The sequence below is a fragment of the Sminthopsis crassicaudata genome, chromosome 1 (genome assembly GCF_048593235.1).
Source record: "Sminthopsis crassicaudata isolate SCR6 chromosome 1, ASM4859323v1, whole genome shotgun sequence".
NCBI lineage: Eukaryota > Metazoa > Chordata > Mammalia > Dasyuromorphia > Dasyuridae > Sminthopsis > Sminthopsis crassicaudata.
This window is the reverse complement of record NC_133617.1, coordinates 63,138,842-63,157,605: the sequence shown is the minus strand read 5'-3', so window position 1 is coordinate 63,157,605 and position 18,764 is coordinate 63,138,842. Positions and strand designations below refer to the sequence as shown.

Sequence of the window (18,764 nt, the reverse complement as noted above, 5' to 3'; positions counted from 1 at the left end):
GAGCTTAATCAATCAGTAAGTATTTATCATGTGTCAATCATTATACAAGGCATTGACAATCCTGAATGAGATGAGGTGAGATCTTTCAAGACAGTTGTGAAAATCGAGTAAGGCTTCGTCTACTTCAGAGTTCGAGTAGGCCTGAAGGACTCTGAAGGGCATTGCCTTCCCCTCCTATGACATCTCCCTATATCATCCAAATATGGACAACTATGTACTTATTGGTCAAGTTCAATTTCATGGGTAGATCTCGCGTTTAGAATGTAAGACTCTCAGCCAATGAGGATGAGGGTCAGTGGTGGGAGGGGGCGTTTTGCGTTAGGGATTAAAGGTGCTGTCCTGCCCACAGGAGGTGCTTCCTCTCTTCGATAGTCTACTCGAAGAGGGATGCCCTTCTCGCGAGAATGTACAATAAACTTTGCTTTTCTCTAGAGCTCTCTCCAGCTTTTTTATTAAATGGTGACCCCTCACCATTTCCGTACCACACAATCCTGAGGAGAAAAATATGGAAAGTATTAACAGCTAGAAGGAAAAGATAACATAGCTGTGATTGAGGCCCACCAACTTCCAGTTCTTCTGTGCTAGGGAGAACATTGATTGAGGCTTTTGTTAGAAGTCAAGGAAGAGTTACTCATTCTCTGCCTTTTATTTCAAATTCTCAAGGTAGCACCTGGTGAAAAAAACTTGAAATTATATGATTACAACTATAGCACATTCATTACAGAAATAAAAGATAACTAGAGAAAGATTTATTGTCCATAGTTGGGACATACCAATATAATAAATCTCAATAAATTTATAGATCTAGTAGACTAAAGAAGACTAAAAATTAGCTATAGTAATAATAGAATTCAACAAAATAATAATAACAACTGTAAGAGAATAATTTAAGACTCTCAAGGGAAATAATTTTTAAAAGTAATAGGAATGGTGACACCTAGATGGCACAGTGCATAGAGCACCAGCCCTAAAGTCAGGAGGGCCTGAATTCAAATTTGGGCTCAGACACTTAACGGTTTCCTAGCTGTGTGACCCTGGGCAAATCACTTAACCCTAATTGCCTCAGGGGGGGAAAATAATAGGAATGAAGGAGACCTAATAATGCATTCCAAACTCTAGGAGAGCAATTATCTTTTTTTTTTTTTTTTTTTTTTAATAAAGCTTTTTCTTTTCAAAACATATGTACAGATAATTTGATAACATTGACCCTTGCATAGCCTTGTGTTTCATATTTTCTCCTCCTTCCTCCCACCCTCACCCCAGATGGCAAGCAATCCAATATATGTTAAACATGTTAAAATATATGTCAAATCTAATATGTATAAATATATTTATATAATTCTCTTGAAAGAGAGAAAAATAAGATCAAAAAATGAAAGTAAATGAATAAGAAAACAAAATAAAAAAGAACAACAACAAAAAGAGTGAGACTATTATGTTGTGATCCACATTCAATTACACAATCCTCTCTCTGGGTGTAAATGGCTCTCTTCATCACAAGATCATTGGAACTGGCCTGGATCGTCTAGGAGATCAATTATCAAAAGTATTTGGTAATGGTTTTTAAAAATAGCAAACCTGATCAGTGGACAAACTAAATGCTAGAATCAAATAAGCATAGTAGCCTAGAACACCAACTAGTGAGTAAGAATTCCTTAACTATTGGGAAAAGTGAAAAAAACTTTCATCTTAGTGAGCTGATAGCTGGATAAAATTGAGACTGCTTTTGTTTGGTCTCTTAGTTCAGACTTCCTTCCTCCTCTCTCCCTTTCCTTCCCTTCCCACCCTAAGTGAAAATACGAATTGTTCTCTTGTTAGACAGCCAAAGAAAATAATAAGTTCCTAGTGTAGTCCAAATGGTCACCAATAATAACTTCTGCTAGTTTAGAAGGTTCTTCTGTCTTCTTCATATCTTGTGATCACTAATAGTTCCACATCAGTTAGCAGAAGCATAGTATCTTGGAGTTAGAAGGGAACTCAGCAGACATCTGGTCTCAAATCTTGACTAAGCAGTAACACCCTCTATACCATTTCCCCAAAGTGGTCTGCCCCTGCTTGAACATCTTCCATGAACGGGAACTTAACTTCCTTGTAAGGCATTTCACTGTTCTTGTGGACAACCCTAGTTGTTAGGAAATTTTTTTATGTTACATTAGTCTGAAATTTGCTTTCCAGACATCTACCCATTGCTATCCAAGTTCATCCTTTCACCCATATGGTAGCTCTCCTAAGCTTCATGAAAATACTCACATTCTTGTGGTGATGTTTTTTGTTTTTGTTGTTGTTGTTTTTTTTTTTTTTTTTTTAATTTGTATGTTAAACAGTACTCAATTTCTTGATCTCATTCTTGTATGGAATAGTTTTGATTCCTCTCCTCAACTTTTATGATCTTGTAAGGGTCACAATACCAACTCTAAGGATCCTGTTACAAAACCCCTACAAATTTTGTCAAGGGTAGAGTATCACTGACCTTATGTCATTGTATCATTGCTGCTTAGCTTTGTGCATGCATGTGCTTGTACCCTCATGATTTACTGCCTAGCTCACTGCATAAAACTCACCTCAGGGATACATATAATGTGTATATATATATATATATATATATATATATATATATATATATATATATATATATATATACACATATATATAATACAAGCACAAACATAGAGGGTAAGCTAGCCAGTTAATCAGTCTCCTCAGGGTTAAACAGCTTTATATAATGAAGTCTTATAACCTATTGCTTTTGCTCTTGCCAGCTAACTCAAGCTGCTCTGCAGTTTAAACACCCAGGAGCCTAGATGTAACTCTGATTTCATTATCTAGCTGGTTGGTGATGACAATGTCACAAATTCAGGGACAAATCTTATCCTTGACAGTTCCCTTTAAGCCCTTCCTTATTCTTTTGGGTTATGTCTGTGTCAGAGGTTGCAGGACCTTGTTAACATCTGTCCAGAATTTTAGGTTTTTCTGTTTTTATGAACTGGCCACAAGTGTCCTCAGAGAGGAAAAGAAGCTACCGCTTTTTCAGGGCTATTGGCAACATCTGTTGCCCTTAGGTCCCACAAGTAGCAGCATTCTCCTATGTGTTTTCCAGTTTATCAGTGGCCTTCCTAAAATGTGGTACCCAGAATTGAATATAATACTACAGATAGTTGATCAGGGCAAAGCAAAGTAAAACTATTCCCTCTCCCTCTGGACCTCACATTGTGCTTCTGTTAGTGCAATTTAAAATTGCATTGGCTTTTTGGCTGCCAAGGTACACTAAACTTTTGAATCTGCAGGCCACTAAAATCCATAGATCTTTTTCACATGCCCTTAATTTTAACTAATTTAAGTTCAGTTTCATCTTATGAAACATGGCCTGTTAAATTTCTATGGGTTTCAAAAGCTTAAGAGTTATTTTACTTAATTTCTGAAAATGAAATAAGAAAATTTATGCAGTGGAGAAAAAACCCATTAAGTTTGGAAGATCTAGATTCAAATGCTAACTGCTTTTTGCTATTTGTCTTAAAGAGAAGTCAAGTGAGTTTGGGGACATGGAGATTATCTTAAAAACCAGTCAAGTGAGAAAAATACTATCTTATGTAGCCAGATATGCAAGATATTCTCTTCTAATGATCTGGCTTTACTAGAATCTGAAAACCAAACTAAGATTTTCCTTACCCTTCCTGAATTTGACCTATTTCTGACCTTGCATTTTCTAACAGCACAGTACTTCCTTTCTATTCCCTGTTTTGCCACAAATCCTTGTGTTCCCAACCTCAGTGTTATAATCCATCCCTGATGCCTGATCACTTTTTTGCTTAATCGTTTGGCCTTTGTGTAGCTAGAACTTCAGAAGAAAATAGGATTTGAGCTAAGTTTTGAAGGAATCCAGGAAAGCTAGTACTTAGGTGAAGAGGGAGAGCTTTCAAGGCTTGGAGTGGTGTTTCAGCCTTTTATCTGCTTGGTTTTCAAGATAATCCCCTAGTAAGGGCAGCCCTTTGACTTATAGACCTAGCAGTCTTGCTCTCCAGTCAGTTCTGACTCTGGTCATTTGAATCTTTGGCTAAAGTAGGTCATTCAAAGAATAAATATCATGTATTGGGGTAGCTAGCACAAGAGAAAAAGCAGACGTAGGCCCAATGCGGAGACATGTCCAGGATGCTGAACAAAGTTGCAGCATAGCAACAAGATCCAAGAAACAAGAAGACAAATGTGGTTGTAATTAGAAATGACACAGATTAGGGGCAGCTAGGTGGCACAGTTAATAGAGCACCAGCCCTGAAGTCAGGAGGACCTGAGTCCAAATCTGGCCTCAGACACTTAACACGACCTAGCTGTGTGACCCTGGGCAAGTTACTTAACCCTGATTGCCTCAGCAAAAAGGGGAAAAAAAGAAATGACACAGATTTCAATTTTTAAACATTTGCATATTCTCATTGCAGTGAAGGTCTTTTATAACTAGGTATATAGTGCTAATCCTTCTCTTGTTACTATGAATAAATTTCAGCTGTGGAAAGCTTCTAATGCTACTGCTATTTCTCTACATAGAAATTAACCATTCACAATGATGAACAAGAAATTTGAAGTATGAGATCTTAATGGAAAGGCATGAAGTTGAGATAAGGGTAAGCAGTTGTTTCTAGGATAAGCTATCAGGACTATGCAGTATGCAGGCAAGATGCTCAGAAAGAACTAGAGAAACAGTAGATATGTATAAAAAGTTGTATACTGTTACAAATCTGGTTCAGCTAGTCAAAAAAGGCCAAGAAAGACAAAGAAAATAGAAATACTTATAGGAGAGGAAGCAGACTAAAACATCCCAGTGTGAGCCCTGAATTTTAAGGATAGCTATAGTATCTGGCTCCATTTCTTCTTAGGATCCCAATTTCCTCACAGTATATATATCAAGGTTTACCAGTCCCTTGTCTTGTACATACCTGATGCCATTTTAAAAAGTATGCTATAATATTCTTGCAAAGTCATCCTTTCCTCATTTCTCATCTATCTTTTGAAATGAAGAGGCCTAATAAGAAATTCTTAAAACCCTAATTATTCCTTTTATCTTAAGTGCATTGCTTAAATATTCTCTATAGGTTTTCCAGAAGCTGTTTTGAATTTATAGATTATCTAACCTAATTTCCCTGAAATGGCATCATAGGAGTTGGGAAATCATAAGCAGAATACAAAAAGCTTCCCAATCTAATTACCTCTGATTTGGTGCAAATTATTTCCCTTTTTGAAGCTTGATTTCCTATCCTTTAAAATGACAAGGTTGGGGCAAATAATCTCTAAAATCCCTTCTTGTTCTGAAATTCTCTGATTACATATATATGTGTGTGTGTTTGTGTGTGTGTTTGTGTGTGTGTGTGTGTGTGTGTGTGTGTGTGTGTGTGTGTACAATATTTGTAGAATGCCCAACCAGATATAGTAAAGCATCAGACTTGGAATCAGGAAACCTGTACTTGACTCCTGGAATTGCCATTTGTATATTACATCTTAAGGCCTTGGTTTCCTTATCTGTAAAATGGAGATAATAATACTTACACTTCACAGGATTGTTATAAGGGAAAGGTCTTTGTGACGTTTAAAAGTGTTATAAGAATATAAATGATGCATTCGTGACCTAGGCATAAAGAATGAGATTATAAATAAATTAGAGGAACATGGGATAGTTTACCTCTCAGATCTGTGGAAGAAGAAGGAATTTGTCCAAAGAAGAACTAGAGGTCATTATTGATCACAAAATAGAAAATTTTTATTATATCAAATTGAAAAGTTTTTGTACAAACAAAACTAATGCAGATAAGATTAGAAGGGAAACAATAAACTGGGAAAACATTTTTACATCAAAGGTTCTGATAAAAGCCTCTTTTCCAAAATATATAGAGAATTGACTCTAATTTATAAGAAATCAAGCCATTCTCCAATTGATAAATGGTGAAAAGATATGAACAGACAATTCTCAGATGAAGAAATTGAAACTATTTCTAGCCATATGAAAAGATGCTCCAAGTCATTATTAATCAGAGAAATGCAAATTAAGACAACTCTGAGATACCACTACACACCTGTCAGATTGTCTAGAATAACAGGGAAAGGTAATGCAGAATGTTGGAGGGATGTGGGAAAACAGGGACACTGATACATTGTTGGTGGAATTGTGAATACATCCAGCCATTTTGGAGAGCGATTTGGAACTATGCTTAAAAAGTTATCCAACTGTGCCTACCCTTTGACCCAGCAGTGTTACTACTGGGCTTATATCCCAAAGAGATTTTAAAGCAGGGAAAGGGACCTGCATGTGCAAGAATGCTTGTGGTAGCCCTCTTTGTAGTAGCCAGAAACTGGAAATTGAGTGGATGCCCATCAATTAAAGAATGGCTGAATAAATTGTGGTATATGAGTATTATGGAATATTATTGTTCTGTAAGAAATGACCAGCAGGATGATTTCAGAAAGCCCTGGACAGACTTACATGAACTGATGCTTAGTGAAATGAGTAGGACCAGGAAATCATTGTATACTTCAATAACAATACTGTATGATGATCAATTCTGATGGACGTGGCCCTCTTCAACAATGAGACGAACCAAATCAGTTCCAATAGAGCAGTAATGAACTGAACCAGCTACACCCAGAGAAAGAACTCTGGGAGATGACTATGAACCACTACATTAGAATTTCTAATCCCTCTATTTTTGTCTGCCTGCATTTTTGATTTCCTTCACAGGGTAATTGTACACTATTTCAAAGTCCAATTCTTTTTGTACAGCAAAACAACTGTTTGGACATGTATACATATAGTGTATTTAATTTATACTTTAACATATTTAACATGTATTGGTCAACCTGCCATCTTGGAGGGGGGGAAGAGGGGAAAAATTAAAACAAAAGGTTTGGCAATTGTCAATGTTGTAAAATTACCCATGCATATATCTGGTAAATAAAAACTATTAATTAAAAAAAAAAAAACAAATATAAATGATTTAAATTTGTGTCAGACACTCTCCATATAAAAGGACATGAGTAAACTTTGAAAAGTTTTTTCTTTTATCTTACCATCCCTCAGAGATAATCTGGGTATTTCATCATGTGATTTTACCTACTATGTATCACAAATCTTCCTAAACACATGGTTCGAAAGGTTCAAAGAATAAACATATTTGTTCACAGGTCAAATAAAAGAAGGATTCACAACAGAACTTCTAGAAAATAATGAGACTCATCATTCCCTAGAGGGCTTTGTAGCCTTAGTTAATGTTCATGCACCTAAGTAGCATTCTTATCTCACAGCATTTCTTCTGTGGTCTTGTATAGGCTTTCTACCTCATAGCAGTTGTTCCTTGGCTCTGACTAGCACATTGTTCTTCCCACAGCTTTCTGTAAATCCCAGTAGATGGTGTCAGTTCTGTTTCCTGGGGAACTGGCTCTCTGTCATGTGCCTTGTGGGGAAGAATATTATAGAGCATGTCATTGCAATCTCTATTATAGCTAAAACCACAATTTTCCTTGTATGATGGTTCAAATATCTGACCTCACACAAGTTCTTCCGTGTTTCAGGAACATATATGGCTCTTCATTTCTCCCAAGTTGTTCATGATCCTCAATACTCATTTTGATCAGTGTGAATCTCAGTCTAATATTCTTTTTCCCCTAGGACACAGGGAGTATGCATTTCGCTCACATCAACACTTCCCAGAGATAAAGAAGCCTAGCAAGCTTCCTCTTATTCCTATATTTCAACTCTGTTTTTAAAACTATATTTTCATAAATCATAAGGGAGGGGAAAGGATTCACATGTGCAAAACTGTTTGCAATAGCTTTTTGTAAAGCAAAAATGGAAAATGAGTAGATGCCCATCAGTTGGGGATGCTAAATAAGTTGTGGTATATGAAAGTAATGGAATATTATTGTCCTATAAAAAAGGATGAACAAGCTGATTGTAGAAAGACCTGAAAAGATTTACATGAATTGATGCTGAGCGAAACAAGGAACCAGGACTACATTGTATACAGTAACATCAAGATTGTACAATGATCAACTAGGAAAGACTTGGTTCTTCTCAGTGATTGAGTGATCCAAGGCAATCCTAATAATATAATTTGGATAGAAAACACCACATGCACCCAGAAAGAGAACTGTGGAAACTGAATATAAATCAACACATGCTATGTTCACTTCTTTTTTCTGTTTTGTTTTTTTCCCCCAACTGTGGTTTTTCCATTTTGTTCAGATTTTTGTTTTCAACATGAAATGTGGATTTTAAAAGTTTATATGTGTGTGTGTGTGTGTGTGTGTATATACATATACATACACACACACACACACATATATATATAAAACCAGATAAATAATTTTTTTAAAGAGAAAGAAAAAAAAAAAGAAAACTGTCTCCTCATGTAAAATGTAGACATTCTATTAACACTATGTTAGGATGTCTTCTTGACAGGGTGTGAATGAGTTTCTTTCCCCGGTTAAAAATGATTGATTTGCTCATGACTGTTCTAGAGTTATAATACTTGATTCTAAATATTAAAATGGGAGCAGCAGATCTGTTAGAGCACAGGAACCAGATTTGAGAGAAGCTACCCACAGAGAGAGAAGGCTTGAGTCACTGGGGAGGGGGAAGATGCAAAGCTATTTAGTCCTCCTTAGGGAACTCTAGAATCCCAGAGGTATATGTGTTGAAGAAGCATTGGCAGATGTTCTTGGAACCAGACGGGGGTGAGCATGGAGAGGTAATCTGAGAGCCTTTCAGCCCTGGAGGCAATGATGTAGAGCCAAGATTTACTGTACCCAGTCTATTAGAAAGGGAGTTTCTAAACAGCAGAATTCCCAAACAAAGCCTCATAAAAATAGGGAATAAACATGTGATCTTTCAAAGCTATGAGAGAGTGAAGGAAGCATGTATCTTATCCTTCCCTCAAATATCAGATCCACTCTAGCAGTGCCTAGTGCATTTTCCTTCAGGAACAGCTTAAACTGCAAAGGATATATGCAGTAAATTTGGTGGAATATAGAGGTCTCCAGTAGAATTACTCACCAGAAAGAATGTTATTTTAACTGTTTGGGAGAATTATATGTGAATCCTTTGCCTTTTCTTTTTTAAGTAAAGGATGATCTATATTTACTATATATTATTATGTCACATCCTTGCAATGGAAGTGATAAAGGTCTCTTTACTTTTTCTAAAGAGACCACAGAGACAAATTCTGAATTTCCCAAGGGGAAATCATTGAGTGAGGACATGAACCAGACAGTGATTTATGGAAAACTCTTTCCAACCCAAATGGAATTCAGTCTTTGTCAGCTATGTCAGATTTCGGGGTTCTGGGTCACAAGTTACATTAAACTTGTCTGAGGCTGCTTCCCTTGATATCTAGAATATTGAGATTAAATTGTAATAAAAATCAAATCATCTTCCTCCTCCCTTTACTCAAACCATGTTTTATATTTTCTTAAAATAAATAGGAAATTGAGATTCTATTTATAATAATTTTATTTACTCAGTGTATTAGGACTTGGTATCAGGAAGACCTTGGTTTGAATTCTACCTCAGATATTTACTAGCTCTGTTGACATCCTGAGCAAGCCATTTTTAACCTCTCTCCCTGCTTCAGTCGGGGCATCTTTAAAACAGGGATGATAATAGCATTTTTATGTATGTGTACCTTTATTAGTATGTAAGTCTTTGAAAGCAGAGATTATTTTACTTAAACCTCACAAGATTGTTTTGAGACTCAAATGAGATAATTTACATAAAATATTTTTCAACTCTTTAATGTTAGCTATGATGATGATAGTGGTGGTGGTGGTAATATTGCCTTCTAGATAGAGACATTGAAGATTTTATGCATTTATTTTATATCTCACATCCTTGCTGCACTTATTTTCTTAGGGTTTTTTGTTTTTTTGCTTATTCTCTGGAGTTACTAAATCTGCCATTTTGTTATCTGAGAGGGGAAGGCACTTGCAACTAAAAAAGCCTTCCTGCAGAAGGTGAAATTTGAATTGTCTTAAAGAAATCTCAGGAAAATGAGACCGAGGTGTAGGAGTGAGAGACTTCCTGTAACTGAAGGGCAGGACAAGGAAAATCATGGAGATTAGAGATGGAGTATGCTGTTCAAGGAACAGTAGATAGGCCAGAATAGACAGAACAAAGTTCCCACTGTTTGTTGTTCAAGACAAAGGGAGCTACTGCAATTTATTGAATGGAGGGGAAGGTAACATGGTCAGACCTGGGCTTTAGGAAGATTACTTTGTCCCTGAGTAAAGGATGGACTAGATTGGGGAGAGACTTTAAGGTATAGAGACCATCGAGGAGGTTGTTGTTGGGATTCAGGTGAGAGTTGATGAGGGCCTTCAACAAGATATTTATATGTTTAAGTAAAGTTTATTGTATATAAGAATCATCTCTATCTCCAGGGCAGTCAGAAAACTACATATGTAGTATGTCAATCCCTGGGTTTAGATAAGTGGAGTGAGCAAGAAAATGAATTAAGAATGACACCAAGGTCATCCTTGTAAGCCTGAGTGACTGGGAATTTGGTGGTGCTCTTGAATGTAACAGAAAAGTTTGAAAGAAGGAACAGTTTTGGGGAAAAGATAATGAGTTATGTTTTGGACATATTGAATTTTAGAGCCTATAAGTTGTCCAACTAAAGATATCCTAAAGATTAGAACTCAGGAGAGAGGTTAGATAGATATAAAAATAGATAGTTGAATAGATAAGTTAATCGTCTGCATAGAGATGATAAATGAAATTATGGGAATTGATGCTTTCTAACCTAGACAGTATAGGAAAAAAAGAGAAGAGAAGAGGGCCTAAAACAAAGTCTTAGAGGAGTGGTCAGACAGGTGGGAGGAGAATAAGGAGGAGACAGTATCATAAAAACCTAGAAAAGAAAGGTCTTCCAGAGACTGAACAACCATCCAAAGTCAAGAAGGATGAGGATTAATGAAAAGAACGTTAAAAGCTCAGACTTTGGTTAAAAGCAGCAAGAAAAGAGCCAGTAGATATCTAAGGAGAGATTGAAGATTAGAGAGAGAATGAGGATAATAAAAGGGACAACCTAGATAAATATGATTGGGTTGGATAATCTTTGATGTCTTTTCCAGCTCTGATACTCTGTGGCCTCCTTCACACATGATAATCAGTCCTCCCCAGTAAGATAGAGCTATTCCTTCAAAATGTAGGGAAGAACTGAACTACCTTAGTAAATTAACATTTATTTAAGGGTCATGAGTTTTTGGAAAGGATGCTGTGAGTCCTTGGTACCTCAACCCTTCCATTCCATATCTAACTTGTTCTGTGACCTTAAAAAAAACCTTCAGTCTCTCAGACCAGTTAGCAGTCCTGATCCCTGTCAGCAATTCAGAGAAGCAGATGATAGTGAATGAAACAAAAGCATTTTGAGCTTTTTTTCTAGAGAGTGTGGCCATGGTGCCCTGCAGAGAGATCTTAGGTAATCTCAAGAATGGTTCTGGGTATGTTGTACATCTTTCTTTAAGGGGGTGGGGGAGGAGCCACTATGAGGCAGTGTAAGATTTCAAATCTGATATGCTTTCCTTTTCTTCTTCAGGTCTGATGACACAGAAGAAGTCAACTGTAAGCGAGGTGAGTTGTACCCCATATTATATTATACTCCAAAGGAGGGAAGACTTGGGGCAAGATGGGCTTGACATTAGGCTGAGAGACAAAAAGGACCAGTACAGACCCCTACCCCTGAGTATGAGTCTGGGATTCTGTCACGTTTTGGATGTCATCATCCTATGTCTGTCCCACCTTGTTAGGCAATTTTGAGCAATCTCCACATTGCTTATCAGACTTGTATTCTGGTCTTGTTTCTACCATTGACTTGCTTTTTGCCTTCAGGGAAGTAATTTCTCCCCTCTGCACCTCACTTTTTTCCTCTACAAAACGGGAATAAGATCTGTCGTTTATTATAAAGAAGTAACTTCTCCTGAGTTCAGTTTCATCTTTTGTAAAATGGGAGTTGTGCTAGATAATCTCTACAGTTCCTTCTATTTTTAAATCTTGTGGTCCTTCTTGCCCACTCAGAGATTTTACTTCCATACTTAAATGAGCCAGTGATCTTGTCAATTTAGGTACTCTCTTTCCTAGATCAAAACTCTTCTATGCATCCTTGTCCCTTATAATCCTTGTCTATTTTTTTCCCTAAATCACCACAGGATCCTCCCAAAGGTATTTACAGGATAAAATTAGATGATTCATGTGACAGTGCTTGGAAATACTGAAAATATGAGATTGTCATATAAGCAATAGAAATTCCACAGGGACAGAATTGTACTCACAAGTCACCCCACATTACACCAGCTTTCCAGACTCTCCAAGAAAGATAGTTCTGGAGCAGAAGTATGAATCTATACATGAGAAGTAATACACTTCAAATAAGTCAGAAAATAGGGCTTAAGGTGCAGTGTAAATTTCAGATGCCAAGGAAATGAGTAAACCCAAAGCTGGACCCACCACCATGAAGGAAATTTAGTTGGACAACTATTTGCTACTTTTGCCTTTACCCTAGAGAAGGAGTTCTTAACCTTTCTTTGTGTCGTGAGCCCCTTTGACATCTGGTGAAGCTTACATATCCATTCTCAGAAAAGTGATTGGATGCCTACATCCAAGGAAATGCCAAATTCCATTTAGAGGTTAGTAAAAATGAAGATGTAAAAATTTTCCCTTCCAAGTTCATGGACTCCTGAAATCTATTCCCAGACCCTTTGGACACCTGTGGACTCCAGGTTAAAGACTCCTGCTCTAGAAGGAATCAGTTGGCTATGAAAAACATATTTCTCTTACTCCAAGTGAAAGTAGAGGTGTCTTCCTAGGTCTTTGGGCATGTTGATATAATAAACCTTCATTGACATAGGGGCAGCAAGGGGATATCCTTTGTTCTTTACTGCAGTCTGAATCCTATCTACCCAAAAAGGTAATAGAGAAGGGCCCATCCAGGGCCATATGTATTTGGCTAAGAAGACATTGGCAAAACTCTAAATGAGTCTATATTAAGACTAAGAATTGCACATCCAGTTAACAAACATTTATTAAGCAGGGTACTGTATTGGGTGCTAGAAAAACAAAGAGAAAAATGAAATGGTCCTTGCCTTCAAGGAGCTTACATTCTACTGGTGGGATAATTTGAGGAGGAAAAGAACACTGACAGCTGGAGGCATAGGGAAAGGAATCAAATCTGTGGTGGCATCTGAATTGTAACTTCAAGAATATAGGGATTCCAAGAGACAGAGGTCAGTCAACAATGATTTATTAAGCATTTACTATGTTTCACACACAACACTAAGCACTGGCAGTACAAATAAAGACAACAACATGAGCTCTGTCTTCAATAAGCTCAAATTTTAATAAGGGAAATTATATATACTAACAACTGTATGTATGTACAACTATGTACATATATACACTCAAAATGGGAACTCATCTGGAAAGGAAGACATCGGTGTTTGGGGAAGAGGAGAGAGTAGGAAAGAAAAGGCTCCTTGGAGAAGGTATGATTTGAAGTGAATATTGAGGGAATCCAGTAGGTGAAGGGGGAGAGAGAGAGAGAGAGAGAGCATGGAGCACAGTCACTGAAAAGGCAAAGTCTTCAGATGAAGTGTCATGAACAAAGAACAGGAAGAAAGCCAGTATAGTTTGTAGTATGGTGTAGACAGACTGGAAAGATCAGAAACTGAAAGAAGCTTTAAAAGCCACATAGAATATTTTATATTGGAACGTGTGGAGATAAAAGGGAGTCACTGGTAATGGTTGATTAGGGAGATGACTTGGTCAGACTGGGCATTAAATAAGATTACTTTGGCCCTGAATAGCTGGACTAGAGTGGGGAGAAAGCTGAGTACGGAGAACCATCCAGAAAGTTGTGGGACTAGTCTGGGTGAATACTGACTTGCACCAGGGTAATAGCTCTGTGAATGAAGAGAAAGGAAGGTATATAAGATGTTATAAAGGTAGAAGTGATCAGATGAAAAATGGATTGGATATGTATAGTTGAGTAAGTGGAGTCATAGGTGACCTGAGGTTGTAGGCCTAGCCTCCTAAGGAGGATGGTGGTATGCTTGACAATAGTCAAGCCATTTCAAAGAAGGGAGGGTTTGGGGAAAAGATAATTCTGTTTTGGACTTGTGAGGTAAGGAGTCAAGTACATTCAAGGCAATGAAAAAGGCTTGAGGTGCAAAGGCTTGGAGGTATAGTAGATGGAACATGAAGGTTGGGGAACAAAAAGTAAGAGAGATTGGTTAGAGCATAGAATACTTGAAGGACAATAATAAGAAATAAATCTTTAAAAGTACAGGATTTGAACATCAAGATGAGGAGTTAAAAGCTGCAGAGAGGTCACAAAAGAGAGAATAAGTTTGATGTTTAGGAGATCTTTGGTAACTTGCAAGAGATTGAGAATTGAGTAGGAGATAAGAAATGGAGATAGCAAGCAGATTACTTTTTCTAGGAATCTGATTTTGAAAACGATTACAAAGGAGAGGATCACAAAGGAGATGGGAAGGGATGTTATGAACAACACAATTAGAGGAGTTAACCTTGGTAATAATCTTAGGATCCTTGATCACAGAGCTAGAACTGGAAGGATCTCAGGTCAGGTAGTTCAGCCGTCTCATTTTAGATGAAGAAATTGAGTCAGAGAGAGGATGGGTGGCTTACTCAAAGTCACACAAGTAGCTAATAACATTCAGAGTTGAACCTACTGTATTGTACTCAAAGTCTCATCCAGACAGGAGCAGAGGAGGAAGGGCAAAGGGTTGTGATATAGCAGAGATTTAAGTTATAGAAGTGGGGAGTGGGAGTGAAATAGCAAATGACCTCTATTTTCTCTGTAAATGCAGATAAAGCACTGATGATATTGGAAGGCTTGAGAAATTTGAAATAGCTACTTTGAGGAATGTGAGTCAGAGAAAAGTCAAAGGATTTTTATGAAATAAGAACCCAATTGAGATTAAATAACAAATTTATACTGGACTAAACTGGTTTGGTTATATGACTAGAGCCCCCATGATGGGATGTCAAAATATACCATCCAGACTAGCTCTCTGGAGGATCTCGGGATCAGCCCAAGTCCTTGGTCTTAGTGGAGGAGTGATGAAGCAAGGGATCCATGAGGATGGTCAAAGATTTCAAGTCCTTTCAGCCCTTAAATACCTTAATATGATTACATCATTACAACACACTAAGCATGTCCCAGCTAGAGAACCATTACATCATCACATCACTGAGCAAGTGCTAACTATAGGAGCATTACATCACCATGGCACTCTGTGCAAGTACTAATTATAAGCACCCTACTGTTGATGTAAATGTCTCTCTTTACTATAAGTATCCTTTGCTTCAAGTAGAACACAAGTGGTCAGTGCCCTCTCTGACTTCTCATGAAGAGGGAGAGGCACCAAAAGGAGGTGGGGAGCCAAACCAGACATTGTCAGCAGATTCTCTCTGGGCTGAAGGATCTTCTACCTTACCCAGAGTTCCCCCACTATCTGCAGTCATATACATATTGAGCTATGTAAACATGTTCCTGGTTTATCTGGATATACTTTCAGAAGGGTGGCAGGTCTTGATAAAATTCAACATCACTGATGACAATAGACAATGGAGGTTAGTAAAGTTTATGGGAATGCTGGGATTTCTCCAAGTGGGTCCTTATTTTGGGTGTAAGACTCAGCATATTTGTTGATGTCATGCTAAAAATAAGTCTACCAAACTTCTAGAGCAATTATATGAAGTGTCCCGTGTAATCTTTTTTGACCTCTTGCCGAATTGCCTCAACATTGCCCATTAGGGTTCCTCTGATGTATTGAAAATATAGATGTCCCTTTGAGTTTTTCTCAACGTTTGCTGAGCCTGGACAGGTAGTATCCTCCTTCCAAATCCTGCACCTATTGCTACTACATCAGTTCTGTAAAATCTAGCCATGAATTCTCTGACTATAATTTTTTCACGGAGCTGAGAGAGACAAAAAGCATAATCCATCTTCCTAAACAGAACATAGACTTGCTAACTGTGGCAATCTAAAATACTAAATAAATAGAGGAATTAAACTAGCTTTAAAGAAGTATTCACTTTACTTGATGAAAGTTTAATTTTGAATGATTTGAAGGTCTTCCAGATTTTTGTGGACCATCTGGACTATGACAGGACTTTGATCTCCCTCCATATTCTCACAGTTCTTTCTTTTATGTAATGGAGTATCTTTTGGCTGCTTACAGTTGCCTTGAAAAGGGTGAACTTTTGCATATGCTTCCAGAAAAGAAGTTGCCCATTTTGAGATACAAGAGCTTCCACTGCAATATTTGGTATAGCTGTCTCTAGCTCAAGGGCCAACACAAACTGCTTTTTCATCTACTTAGTTTCTACAAAATCTTTTGGGTAAATTAAGTTCAAGTAAGTAATTAGAGATAGAACCTTGATATGAACCCAGATCCTCTTAACTCAGAGCTGATATTTTTTTCCACTGTGTTATGTTGCTATCTCACTGATAAATACGTACACATACATATGCATATATATATATATATATATATATATATATATCATGTTTTGTAATTCTCACATGTACATATTGTTTCCCCTAAATGGAGCTAAGTTTCCTGAGGGCAAGGATTATTTTATATTTAATTTCATATGTCCAATATATAGTGCAATGCTTGGCAGTAATATGCATTTAATAAATGCTTTTTGACTAATGAACTCATTATAGAACTCTTTCTACTTTTAATGAATATATCCATGTCTCTTTGCCTATCACATAACCCCAGAATTTTAGTTCTTTTTGCCCAAATTTGTGTCTCCATTTTAGTGAATTAAATTCTCATATAATGTGAAATAATGGGCAGGCATCCAACATATATCATAATCGTCATCATCATAGGGTTCATTTAAACATACATTTGTACATTATTATATGTAGCTTTAAAGTTTGAAAAGTACTTTCAAATATTGCATTTATTTAGTTATTATCTCATAGATCCAGTCATGTAGAACTAGTGATTGTTTAGATTCTCAAAGTTCTCAAGGCCAGGGACTGGAGGCAAGGAGTTAGAATAGATTAGAAGCATGAGTCCTTTCCAAATAATCAGCCAAATTCAGGGAACAAACAAATGCAGGGGCTAGAGTAGAAGAAGGTAAGACTTGGAGTGAGAAGACCTGAGTTCAAATCCTGATTTTTACTGTGCAACTTTGGGCAAGTCATCTTTGTAGAGTTGGGCAGAAATTTTAGATAACAGGAAAATGAATAGGTCTTAATTAAAGATGAGTCTGAAAAACTTTGTCCCACTTGCCATCTTGTGGGCTCCCATGTGTTTTTATGCTTATGTTTGTCTTTCCTTCCTGCTTCCTCTGAGGGAACTCTAGATAGATAATACTCATCTAACATTGTGTTTAGGGGAAGTGACTAGTTCTAAGCAGCAGGGACAGGGAAAGCCCAAAATGAGTAAATAGGATTCAGTACTGTCTCAAAAAGAAACTTTCTGTTCCCTGGTTATCCCATCCTGGGAAGTGAGATTATCATTTACATTGAGGTGCAGGTGATATTACTGCTTCCAATTTTCTGAGTGAGGAAAGACATTTTCAAAAGGTTCATGAGACCATGGGAGCCTAGAGCTGTAGCCTTCTTCCTATCCTTCTCATTGTGAAGACTGCCTCTGAAAACTTCAGTGGTAGACCTCTATGTTCTCTTCTTCACCCCTAACTCTTTTACTACTGTCTTGGCTGCTCTCTGTCCTATGGCAATGACTCAGAACTCTGGATTATAGAAGAAATTAGGTGGGCATCAATTTTTCTCCCATCTGATTGATATTCTTACATAAATGTTCAGCCGAACAGTGATCCTTATTTTCTTCTTCCTTCTGTTAAGTGAGAGGAAGTGAACCAGAAAATAGTTCTTCCCTCAATTGTATCAGGACAAACCCAGCTTGACAGAACACAGATATTTTAGTTTTCTGCCCATACCATGGGGTGATTTCCAAAGTTCTTTAAAATGCTTATTAAATTCTCATTTATATCTTGATACTTAGATGGATCTATAATCTCATCTCTGAGAGATACTGTCTCCAGAATTCAGTTCTAACCTGGCCCTAACTTCTTATTCTGCAACTCTTTAACATGCCCTTTTATAAATTTTCCAAGTTGGTCCACCCAGTGTACTGGGACTTTCCTCTTAGTATTGTTTGAGTGGCAGAGGGACATATAACATATAGGCTTTTCTCTTATTCAATCTTACTCTCTGCACGATGGGCCCCCTTTTTCTGGATTGGCATTTTTCTGAGAATGTTGATTTTGCTTCTTCATTACTGAGGTAAAAAACTGCTCCCACCATCCTTAGCTTCTCCACTGTTTCTGGGCTCATCTGCAGCTTTCACTTTTTATCTTTTGTAGTGGAACATAAATCACATGAATGTAGTTTCTTTGGAAGAATAATGATGTTGATATATATGGGCCTCTGTTTGAGAGAGAAACTTGGAGTCATCAAAAGCAGCATGTTGTTTCCCAAAGACAATCTAGCTTGCTCTCTCCTTGCTAGAAGCTTCCTGAGCTTCCTGTTCAGTTTTGGGAATAACTCCATTATGTATATATAATGTTTTTTCCTATATCCTGATGGACCGGATCAGTGATTGTCTTTCACTCAACTGAGTATCATAGTTTGGGATATGTATCCTTTTCTTCCTCCTGGTTTTCCTGTTAGGAGGTTAAACTGGATATAGATACCAAGGTGCCCTCAAACTCCAATATCCTATGT

At 37.3% G+C, this 18,764-nt stretch overlaps 1 protein-coding gene across 9 annotated transcripts in view; it reads left to right on the top strand.

Annotated features, from left to right (window-relative positions):
• Nucleotides 1-18,764, top strand: part of PIP5K1C (phosphatidylinositol-4-phosphate 5-kinase type 1 gamma) — a 124,802-nt gene that overhangs the window by 42,881 nt on the left and 63,157 nt on the right. For all 9 annotated transcript variants that reach the window (XR_012488690.1, XM_074307630.1, XM_074307589.1 and 6 more), the window contains exon 2: nucleotides 11,571-11,605. Coding sequence is in view for 8 of the 9 variants with exons in the window: in XM_074307630.1 (XP_074163731.1) it covers nucleotides 11,571-11,605 (35 nt within the window). In the remaining variant the exon portion in view is untranslated. The remainder of the gene's footprint in view (nucleotides 1-11,570; nucleotides 11,606-18,764) is intronic.